General features: G+C 40.7%; 1 protein-coding gene across 1 annotated transcript in view; it reads right to left on the bottom strand.

The window, feature by feature from the left end:
• Positions 1-333: 333 nt before the first annotated feature.
• LOC126320681 (esterase FE4-like) overlaps positions 334-12,677 on the bottom strand; it is a 68,408-nt gene continuing 56,064 nt past the window's right edge. The window contains exons 10-11 of the mRNA XM_049994087.1: positions 4,970-5,090; positions 334-526 (exon numbers count right to left, since the gene is read on the bottom strand). Of these exons, the coding sequence (XP_049850044.1) occupies positions 370-526; positions 4,970-5,090 (278 nt within the window). The 3' untranslated portion in view covers positions 334-369. The remainder of the gene's footprint in view (positions 527-4,969; positions 5,091-12,677) is intronic.

The raw sequence follows: 12,677 nt of genomic DNA on the forward strand, positions 1-12,677 counted from the left end.
AGGAAACATTTTCGCGTGAAACGGTACTTACTTGAGCACTTATATTTCTAGAAATATGTTTATGTGAACGCAAGGAATTAATCCTTATATTATTATGTGGATCAGAGACAAAGATATTTGAGGAATTAATCTGTTCTGCTCATTTCATGTTTATCTTACTGCAATTGTTGTATGACAGGGTTTTAGTTCAAATAAGCAGTGGAAGAATAAGTGTGTCTTCTATAATGCTTTAATAGTAAGAAAATGGAGTATTACACTGGGTGATGGTGAACCAAACGTGTACACTGTAGCACAGTGTTCGGTGGTTATCACAGATGATCAATTCAGAATGAGTAATGTACCACAAAATTTTTATTCAAGTTGTTGCACCTATTGTGGCAATAGACTGTGCCAGAAGTTCATATAGGACTCAAATAATCTCATTCGTGGCTTCAGAGGAGCTGCTAGTTCTAAGTAGAAAGCCGACGATTCGTTGTAAGTCTCCCATTTTTCCGTCAGAAGTGAGTTCAGCTCTGGAGTCGGATCACTGGAACAAAAGCAATAACATTAACGAATCGTGAAGTTATGTTTCGCATCGGATGTACGCGGTGTATCTGAAATACACCGCCCGACAAAATAGTTAAGTATAGAAAAGAAATCAATGGATTTCAAAGTAACTTCAAACACATCTACACCATCGGCGAATATGTAAATTCTCTGTTACACGTAGAATGACCACCAGGGTGCATTAGTTTTGATCGTAGTCAGTGTTGTCACCAATTCAGACAGGGTATACGCAGAGATTGCAAACGTCATAAGCGATAAGCACTAATACAAATGGCAGTAGTATCGCGAACAGAGGGTATAAAAGGGCAGTGCATTGGCGGAGCGGGAATTAACGGACTTTGAGCGCAGAGTGGTAGTTGGGGCTTTACGCTAGAGACACTCCATTTCGAAAATCGTTTGTGAATTCAATATTCCGAGATTTACAGCGCTAAGAGTGTGCCGAGAATACTATATTTCAGGCATTACCTCTCACCATGGACAACACAGTGGCCCATGGCCTTCACTTAACGACCGAGAGCAACAGTGCTTGAGTAGAGCTATCACTGCTAACAGAGAAGCAACACTGCCTGAAATAACGGAGAAATCAGTGTGAGACGTACAATGAACGTATCCGTTAGGACAATGCGGCAAAATTTGTCTTTAACGGGCTGAGGCAGCAGACGATCTCCCCTAATACCTGCGCTAACAGCGTGACATCGCCTGCAGCGCCTCTCGCTTGTTGACCACAATACTGGTTGGACCAGAAACGACTGAAAGACCATAGCCTGGATAAATGAGTCTCGATCTAATTTGGTAAGAGTTGATGGTAGATATCGAATGTGAAGCAGACTCTACGAAGCCATGGAATCAAGTTGTCGACAAGGCACTGTACAAGAAGATAGTTGCTCCATAATGTTGTGGGCTGTGTTAACATAGTGCAACTGAACCAATCATTGACTGGAAATGGTTATGTTCCGCTACCTGGAGACCATGTGTATTCACGCACTTCATATTCCCAAACAACGATTTAACTGGGCAACATTTCGCCATTGATTTGAAGGACATTCTGGACATATCGAGTGAACGATTTGGCCACCTTGATCTCCCAACATGAATCTCACTGAACTTTTAAGAGACATAATCGAGAGGTCAGTTCTTGCACAAAATAGTGCACTGTTAACACCTTCGCAATTATGGATGGCTATAGAACCAATATGGCTCATTATTTCTGAACGGGAGTTCCAACGACTTTTTGAGTCGATGCAACGTCGAGTTGCGGCATTATGCCTGAAAGAGAAGGTGCTACACAATATTAGGAGGTATCACATCTCTTTTGCCTCTTCAGTGCATGAGCGACGTTAAAGTCACATGTTGAGTGATCACTGTGAAAACTCAGAGATGTGGTGCACTCGAGCAAGCAGCTTTATGATCAGTCAGAGCTTGAAAGGAGCTTCACTGTGGGTCTCCATTTGGACAGCTGGTAGAATCATCCAATATCGAAATTTGTGGGGCGTTCCGATGTAACAATTGCCAGAGGTTGGAGTGCTTAGGAAGGTGGGGATAGGCAAACTCGTCGTAAAAGTTGCGGTCGCCTATGTCTCATCACCACGAGTGAGCATAGGTGTATAGGTGTATTGGGTGCCGAAGATGTCGTAACTTCCTCACGGCTGCGTATTCCATCCGATAGCATTCTGTGTCAGTCCGTACCATTGGTCAAAATCTAACAGCAGCCGGTCCTGGGAAGCACTGCCCCATGTGTACGTCACTGTTAACGCCACAAGCCAAACGGCTGCGTTTGCAGTGTGCCGTGACTGCCATGTATGGACTGCCGATTAATCGCGTCCCCTTACGTTCTACAATGAACGGCGGATGAGATTCATCGGCGGGTAGCGCGGTGACCTGGGGGAAAGTCCCAATCTTCCAGTGTTTTATGTTATTCCTGACTTCATGGCTTGAGAAGCATCCGGTACGACGGTAATGATTGAGGGAATCTGGACGACAGAAATGTGCTTTATGGACATCTTGTATGCTCACGTGTTACCTCTCATGCGATAAATCATGATGCTAGTTTTCAACAGGGCGTTGCGCACCTTCTCATGGCACGTTTCTCTAAGAACTGTATGCGTTATGCTGAGCTGCTGCCGTGACCAGCAAGATCTCCACATCTAATTCAGACGGAGCATGCGTGGGATAATACCGGACGTCAACTCCGTCTCAACGCCAGTATCCAGGATGTCTGTGAGCAGATACATCAGTTGTGGGCGACCTATGTCTCAGGAGGGGGTTCAACGACTTCATGACTCTCTTCCCAACAGAATCAGTGAATGCTTTCACGTTAAATGGGGTAGGTCGTCATACTGACAAGTGGGCTCATACTGCATTCGTTCTAAATTTGACTCGATGTTCAAATCAGCGAAGCATTATCACCCTCTGAACCCGTGGAGTTGCATTTCATTTCCTCCTCACGTTCTTTTATCAGGCAGCGTATAGTTTCTTACTTTACAGTCAAATTCCTCATGCCAAAATAAGAAAAGTCTTCAGTATAAGCATACGTGGAAATATTCCTTGTTTTTAAGTGTTTTTAGGAAGAAAATATTACAATGTTCTGTAGATAACAAATGTTCAAGATATCCTTTGTTCCCATCTACACTCATATGCCCTTACAGACCATGCGCTGATGGACTCTTTGAATGCCGCGCAAACGGTGTCAAATGGTTTCTAGGGCTTCCTCCGTAAGTTGAAGTGTCTCTTACTTAGAAGTGTACTCCGTTAGTCCAAAAAGTTTCAAGACTGGATTAACGAAAAACACAGAATAGGTAAGCAGCAACTCTAACACTTTAAATGTTCTAAATAGTGTCCCTCTTCTTGAGTATAGCGCACAGAACGTTCACACAACCATGTGAAGCTCTCAGAAAAGAACACTCTTGACATGCTGTTCAACTCGCACTTCACAACTGGCTCAAATGTCGCTTACGTCGCCAAATTGTTGATCCTTCATGTGAATTTCTGCATAACGTCGTTTTGTGGTAGGTTTGTACTGACTACTAAAAGTCTATCCACCCGTGATTGTAATTGTCCAGAAAAAATTGTCTGCATTTTGAATTTGATTCAAGTCGCAGCACGCATCTGCACGTCGTTGTTTTTGTTCTGGAGTCAACTTTCCACACACTTTTCTCGTCTTCCAAAGATTCTGAAGAATGTCTTGAAGTCCTGTTTTGCAGATGTTGCTCCATTCTGAATAATGAGAAACAGTGTTCACACTCTATGGTCACACGTCCGCTACTTACCTTTGCCTTGTCATAAGCGACTGATCGATTGCACGCCTGTTGTTTGTACTTATTAGTTCAAGCTGCCAATGCAGTTACTAGGCTGACGCCGATCATACTCCAGGAATGATGTCAGCCTCAAAAATTTGTGGACAGAAAGTATATTTTTAACGTAACTCCACAGTTAACAATCTAAACGGCTGATTTCAAGTTCAGTGCAGCCAATGGGACTGGTTCCCTCATCCGTATCCATTAGTCACGGCACATGGAGCCTAACGGATATGTTCCTCGCACGTTTCACATTCATTTCTGCGATTATTTCACACATGACTGTTACCACTGACAACTCTATGCAAACGCCGCTGCTCTCGGTCATTAATTGAAGGCCATCGGCCACTGTGTTGCCCGTGCCTTGAGGTAATGCCTGAAATCTGGTATTCCCAGGATATTCTTGACACTATGGATATCGAAATATTGGATTCCGTAACGATTTCCGAAGCAGAATGTTCCATGCATTTAGCTCCAACTACCATTCCGCCGTTCAAACTCTGTTAAAATTACCATCGTGCGGCCATAATCAAGTCGGAAACTTTTTCATATGAATCACTTGACTACAAATGACAGCTCTACCAATACGCTGCCCTTTTATACATTGTGTATGCGAAACTGCCGCCAATTGTGTATGTGTACACCGTTGTCCTACGACTTGTGTCACCTCAGTTTAGTTGTTATGCAATGAACGTGAACCAGCGGTATATGTTCCTACAGATTTTTAGAAATTCTTATCAAAACTGACATTAGTACTATAGAATACGGTATTTGTGCCCTTCTGGAGCTTGTGTCCTCGGATTCATACTTGCCGAAGAACGCAACTATAGCATGCTGATGTTTATGGTGCAGAAATGGTTCAAACGGCTCTAAGCACTATGGGACTGAGGTCATCAGTCCCCTAGACTAAGAACTACTTAAAACTATCTAACCTAAGGACATCACACACATCCATGCCCAAGGCAGGATTCGAGCCTGAACCTGCGACCGTAGCAGCCGCGTGGTTCCGGACTGAGGCGCCTAGAGCCACTCGATCACAACGGCCGGCTATGGTACAGATACCTATTTGTTAATGACATATTCATAGTATTGCAAGATGCTAAAAATAGACCAAAGAAACTTATACTTACTCGTACTTCGCAAAATTAGACCACATTGCAGTCATCTGGTCCCTGAGAACAGCCGCATCCGATGTAGGATCAAGTATAGTCGTAAAGAACATGGTCACTAAGTCGGCAAGATGGCCTGCACCTGGAGGATATTAACATAAAACATAAAAGTTAGATATCTTTTTATAATCTCTTCGGAACAAAGTGTACCGTGTAGTCGAAATTTCGTTTCGGTTAATTGTAATAAATCGCACCCTCAGATAAGAGTTTCCACTCACAAATGCGTATATTTTAGCAGATGTAATAAAACGGACAGCACTATTTAAAAATAAATACGGAGGTCTTTGTAAAGCCGCTTGGCAATGAATTTATTTAGAAGTGTTATATAGCTGGTGTATGAATAAGTAGCGTGTGATGCATTACACTCATGGGCATAGTTATCTAATGTAACTGTGGATAACGAGTTAAGACTGAAAATCACAACATTTACAGTTGTGAGTTAGAAATGATGGGAGGACAGCCAATACAAGTGATACAGTTACTGTTTGCGATGAGGTGTTCGAGAATATGGTCGTTGGCTACATGCACTGACTGCCTTTGCAACATATATTAATTGTGGTTCGACTATATTCTCACTTGTAAATGGAGTGTGTAGCTAGTAGAAGAAACTTTTATCGGTGTTATATAAAATTTTGATGTTATTTACGAGATGTGTGATGAAAGTAAGGAGACTTATTTTTTTATCTACCAATTTTTCTATTTTTTTCGAAGAACCGTGTTGTCACCTTCAAAGTCGCTCGCTTCGGCACATATGTACCGGTGGATTTGTTGTTCCCAGTCTTGGTAGCAGCACTGAAAGGTATCAGCTTTTAGGACATTTAACATGTCGGTCACATTCCTTTGAATATCCTCCAGAGGCCAAAAACGACGTTCTTTTAAAACATTTTCCCATTTCGGGAGAAGAAAAAAAGTCACAAGATCACAGATCAGGTGAATAGGGCGGTGTGGGGGTGAAGGGGGAAGGGGCTGTGCGACAACATGAACACCTTTGAACGTCAAAAATTCCGTGACTGAAGTAGAAGTGTGACATGAGGCGTCGTCATAAGGCAGCAATATCCGATCTCACTCGATTCACCCTTTTCCTAAGTCTTTTAAGGATGACTTTGTATAATACTTGGATTATAGTTTGTCCACGAGAAACAAATTCTTTTTGCACGATACCCCTACTGTCAAAAAAGCAAATCAGCATTGTTTAGTTCCTTGATTTGCTCATTCGAGGTATTTTCGTTCGAGAGGATGTCTCAGAATGCCACTCCTCATTTTGTTGCTTTGTCTCAGGATCGTAGACAATAATCCAGGATTCATCAAATGTCATCACACGACTGAACCATTTTCGGTCATTAGCAATCCGCTCAAGATCAACGCACAGGTGTCTTCGACTGTCCTCCTCTACAATTGTGAGGTTTTTCGGCAGCATTTTTGCTCAAACGTTTCTCATGTACAATACTTCTGTTGGGAGTTGATGTATACGGTAAAGTGTTTAAGTTTAATAGATCACTTGTCATCGTTATTATTAAATGTATGTCTGATCTCACAAAAGCATATACACGTCCGATCGCAAGGATTCTCTGGGCGAGGTATATCTTCAACGGGTTCTCGGCCTTCCAAAAATGAGTTGTGCAAGTGAAAAATTTGCACTCTTCATGAGGAATATTCTCCGTAGGCCTGTTTCGACTTACCAAAGGTAGCAATGTTGTCAGTATCATTAATGTTCTCTCACACATCGTGTAATTAGGGAGACTACGGACAGCATGCTTATTACTGATTTATTTTGCTTTTCCCGCTCGTAATACCCTGCGGCTGAAGGATGAAAGAAAGACGAACATTTAACATACAGTCAACGACGAGGGCTTCAGAGGCAAAATGTGGAAGTGTGGGTTTGAAATCGACATTGTAATTTCAAAGAAACCATCTCGATGTTTAGGGACATCACTGAGAACTTAAATCTAGATTACTGCGGTGGGACTTCTAGGATGCGTTTTTGTGTGCCACCGCACCATCTCGCCAGATACTAACAATGGTATGTGTGAATGAGGTCTCTATGACAGGACAGCATCATAACAATCCAGAATGAGATTTTCACTCTTCAGCTGAGTGTGCGCTGATATGAAACTTCCTGGCAGATTAAAACTGTGTGCCGGACCGAACCTCGAAATCGGGACCTTTGCCTTTCGCGGGCAAGTGCTCTACCAACTGAGCTACCCAAGCACGACTCACACACCGTCCTCACAGTTTTACTTCTGACAGTATCTCGTCTCCTACCTTCCAAACTTTACAGAAGCTCTCCTGCGAGCCTTGCAGAACTAACACTCCTGAAAGAAAGGGTATTGTGGAGACATGGCTTAGGCACAGGCTGGGGGATGTTTCCAGAATGAGATTTTCACTCTGCAGCGGAGTGTGCGCTGATATGAAACTTCCTGGCAGATTAAAATTGTGTGCCGGACCGAGAGTCGAACTCGGGACCTTTGTCTTTCGCGGGCTTTCGCGGCTCTACCAAGTTTCAATCATAACAGTCGTATTTATCTTAGGTGCTGACAGACAATCTACTTGTTACTTGCTATTACTGAAATAAGGAGATACGTCCATGAAATTGAGCGAAAATGTCAATTTTCAATTTATTTTTTATATGTTAATAGAATTCGTGGACTGTAAGTTCCCAAAGTTCCATTGATGAAAGCACATCCAAAGTGAATGAAAAGCAATTGTGTGACGCGACATTCCTGCCACGCACACTTTTTGAAGCAACAATTCAATACTAGCTCGGTGAAGAACGATTCCGTGGATTACTTTGAAGGAAACTTGGACAGGTACTTCTATAAGGAGATGGCCAATTGGGGTTCCAGGGGTCTGAAATTCCCCCCCCCCCCCCCCGTATCATCTAAATGAAATTACACACGACCTACTTTCCATGTACTGAAGCTGGAAGATATTTTGATTCTTAATCATACTACGAAAAGGGATACTCAAAATCCATAGTCAGCAAGGGCAACAACATATATAAACTGTCTATTCATCCGTAGCACTATCGGCTATCGCCAACCCTATATCAACCAAGATCACTTGTTGGCCTTGCTTGAATTCTGCTGCTTTTTTTTAATTAGTTCAGTTCTTACTTGCAGCTGATTTTTTATGTAAGTGCTACCATTTACTGTTTTTGTGCTGTGTGCTGTTGTGATAGTTTCTAATCTTGTATAAGTTTGTAACAAGAACGCAGAAGAAAACCAATGTTGATCCGTCTGCTTGCGTTATGGTATGTTAAAACTATGTATGCACTACTATAACTGCCTAATTATCGGTCTCTAGGAGTTTAATGTTAACACTGAATTTGTTATGTGGGAGCTGGTAGAATTTTAGGGTTGCAATATTTCAGTATTTCACAAGACAGCGTAGCGGTAAATATCATACAAAAAGCATTAAATTAAAACCACTGCATAAAAAAAGTCTATATTTGCCTGCTTCGTTCAAAAATCACGTTGATCAGGGAAAATATTGCCCATACAGCAATAGTTGAATTTCTTTAAGAAAATTGCTCTATATTTTGTCATTAGTAGCCCACATGCCAAAATATCACCCAACCTGGTCCATAGTGATGGATGTGTTCAGTTGTGAAAACTAGTTGCGACACGTAACAGTGGCGAGGTATTTGTAGAGAGCAGAAGCAGTATGTGACGACAGCACATTGTATAGTTCGTTCGATTCTAAAAGATTTTTTTTTTTCAGCGGACGGCTAGAATTCGTCTGAGCCAACTGCACTCTGCATCCCTCCCTCGACCTTCCGCCCAAAATCTATTTAGGCTCTAGTGATACTGTAATAACTGAACAAATCAATTCCCAGCACAATTAAATATTTAAATATGCATACATTCATGTACTGTCAAATAATGATTGAACATGCACAATTACAGGAAAAACGTGCAGTGTCAGAATGCAATCTTTCGTTGTAATACATTTTATTTTATTTTAAAATAATATACAACAACCAGTTTTTTTCAAATTCCCCACCGAGTTGTGGTAGTCTGCATGCCGAGGCACTGACCTAGCAATCCCTTGATGGGGAAGGCGACATAGTTTGAATCCGTCGGCTGACAACCTTGAAAATGTTTTTCTGTGGTTTCCCATTTTCAGTTTATGCAAGTGCTCAGTTTACGCAAATTTCACGGCATGTACCTTACTCTACGGCACAACCAATTCCTTCCAAGTACCTTTCTTTCCTGAAGATTCCAGTACATTTAAAGATGCAGCTTCTCTGCTTAAATGAAGAAAGATATATCGAAGGGGAGCCGAACATCACTTCAGAGGCTGCCGCCACTAAAAACCACGTGATAAATAACTAATAGTCCAAATTGTTCTCATTTAGGATCAAACATTAGTCTGTCGTGACATTCTGAAAATGATCTTTGTTACATTACAAGAATTAACAGATGCATACTTAAATGAGGAAATCTGGGAAAGCGTAAGATTGAATAATTACAGATCCTCTGCATTTTCGCCTCTAAAAATTGTTCTAGCTCGTCTATCGAACAGATATCTCTTTATCCCAAAATCCCTGCCGGTAACAACCACGGTCTTCCAAAAAATTAGCGCTGTTTCATTCCTAATCATTTCATCTCAGACTGGGAATGAAAGAATAAAAGTGTAAAATGACATTGGAATGTGAAGGTAGATCAGAACTTGACTGATTCTTAGTGGGTTCCCAAAATGTAGCATTCCCAAGTAACGAGACTATATTTTCGCTTGGTGAAAACTCTGAGATCATTGTCGAATAAAATAATTTATCATTCCTTACGGAAATTTACAGAATAAATGAAAAACATGAGTCTTTTTAAGGTCCTCTTTAACGAATCGGACCCCCGCCCCCTCCCGCTTTCGTAAATTCCTGGCTATGTCCTTGATATCTAGAAGGTTATGATTTACACACTTTGGTTTTAAGGATGCTGTGTGACTCTGTTCCTTGTCTTAAAGAGGATAACAATCCAGTTGCTTTGTTTATGAATAAGCTGTTCTTCTTTTGCAATTTTTTCATCTGCTATAGCTGTTAGGATTGCGAGGTATGATTCAGTTCTTGTATTTAATGATGGAAACGTAAGAAGGATCAAGGCATTAGAGACAATGGGCTGAAAGATATGAAATTTCACACAAGAATCTTGAGAAAAATTGATTTACAGCGCCTCTCTGCAGCAGAAAAATCAGTTGAAGACCCGGTAAAGGAAAGAAGGCAGTAAACAAGAAACCAGAACAGAAGCCTTGAAGGGAAAGAGGACCCTAAGTACAAATCTTGGGCCTTCTGAAGAAGTGACAGAAGAATAAAACATTAGTTGGCTTTAAACTGCATCCCCTGAAAATTATTATTATTTTCTTTTTACCTCAGATACTATGAAGGCTAGAATTAAGAAGTTTATACAGTTCTTCTATAAACTCAATAAACGTTGTCTCAATAGTAAATTCTGAAATTATGAGGGTAAGATGAGATATGGGGCAAAGTGTTTCGAATTTTGCATGAATTTTGTATTATACTTAAGTAATTTTAATTAAAAATTTGTTAAAATTCTCCTACTCGATATAATCAGAAAAACATGATGAGAGATTATTACGATAAGCAAACAGACTAAAGAGAGAAAATTTTGACGAAATCTCTTGAATAGTTATCGATGAAAAGGAAAATATATTATTTTTTAAAATAAAATTTTTAAATTTCATAAAAATGTTAAATATCTTATAAACAGTTAAATATCTTTTAAGTTGCGTGTGCTTTTCAGGAACAATCCTCTGTAACAGCTAACTGTTTTCGTTGTTTATTTAATTATTCGATTACAGAATAACAATTGATAAACTATATTTGTATCTTATCTCACACTGAAAAGGTCTTGTTTGCACAGAATCACTCATAATAACAGGGCTACGAAAATCAACTGAAGGAAGCGCCCATTACAGTGTAATGGAACAGTACGGCGGTAACTGCAGTAAATCGTTCAAGTGTTGGTTTGGCAATGCCTTTTCAGATTTGTCAATGATGAATAAAGCGACGAATAAATATTTTGAGATACATGGTTCAAATGTCTCTGAGCACTATGGGACTTATCATCTATGGTCATCAGTCCCCTAGAACTCAGAACTACTTAATCCTAACTAACCTAAGGACATCACACAACACCCAGTCATCACGAGACAGAGAAAATCCCTGACCCCACCGGGAATCGAACCCGGGAACCCAGGATGAGACACATATTAGTGGTCTGAATACTGTACAATGATTTCTACACACATATGTGGTTCTATATTTCCGTCCTCTGAAACTGCGTACTTATTGCTACAATAATTTGTTCTTGGTGGATTTCTGATAAACACTTATGCTCATCAAGAGAGTAGAAGGTTTCTGTCAGCTTTATTGCCAGGGTTAAACTCTTAATAAAATCGATCATATTCCTGCATGTCTTGAGTATAAAAGGTCACATTAACATTATAAGAGTGAATTATATATGCTACAATTGTGGCTTTCACCTTTTTAGCTCAGACATTTTCTTCTACTTTCAATTTTCTTTTATTTAAATTGAGAAAAAAATGTAGGGTGATTTTGCTAAATGGAGAAGAAAGGAGGAAACGATTCCGGAGAGTATCAGGTGTACAAAAAGGTCATACGGGCATATGACCGTAAGTGCTTTCCGATGAAGGTTCACCCACTTGGAGTTGAGATAAGAGATCTTTTACAGCAGGGCCGGTCACGGTGTTCCAAATCGCAGACGCGCCGGATGCGCGAACGACATGCGCAGCTCGGCTCGGCATTGCTCATACATTCTCGGAAATACCCGGTACAGCAAGACATATCATTCAGTATTGCTGTAAGGTATATTTCACTCGGCGAAACTCTCTTTAGTTTGGCTGAATCGTGGTGTCAGCACTTTTTTACCCATCGCTATTTGTTCACGGTATCAAGGACGTTCAAAAGTCCATTGGCTGTCGACACATAAGAAGGCAGTCTAGCGATCTATCATCAAGAACCTTTAAAAATGAATGGGAATGACAGGAGGGTGGACTCAGTATCTGTTACTCAGTTGCATAATCGACGGATACTTCAAATTTGCTGTGATAAAAAGCATTACAATACTATGCTAAAAGAATTTGCAGCTTCAGTTGATAACGAAAGAGCAAAAAATTACAAACACCGACAGACAGGATTTATTGTTCTGTACATCACAAAGCACTTTGTACTAAATTTGGAGTCAGGGATTTTCTCTGCCTTATGATGACTGGGTGTTGTGAGGTGTCCTTAGGTTAGTTGGGTTTAAGTAGTTCTAAGTTCTAGGGGACTAATGACCATAATGTTAAGTCCCATAGTGCTCAGAGCCATTTGAACTAAATCTGGAGGCATGTAGCACGTGAAGAAATTGATGGTGCGAAGAGAAAAATTTACGAAGTCACACGCATTATTCCTCTGTTAGCTGCAACAGTTTCCGATGGAAATGAGCGAGGGGTGTGAAGACTTTATATATTACTCCAAAGTACCTCGGTTAAATCAAGGGGCATGCTTGGAACGTTTTTCCAGTTTAAAAACCCGAAATTCTAGAATTTATGAATGTGACAAGAAATCAGACAAAAAAAAAATAGAACATCCAGAATGGATTGCCGGCCCGTTATTTTAAGTGGACTTTATTGAACACTGCCCACCGTAAGA

The sequence above is a fragment of the Schistocerca gregaria genome, chromosome 2, assembly GCF_023897955.1.
Source record: "Schistocerca gregaria isolate iqSchGreg1 chromosome 2, iqSchGreg1.2, whole genome shotgun sequence".
NCBI lineage: Eukaryota > Metazoa > Arthropoda > Insecta > Orthoptera > Acrididae > Schistocerca > Schistocerca gregaria.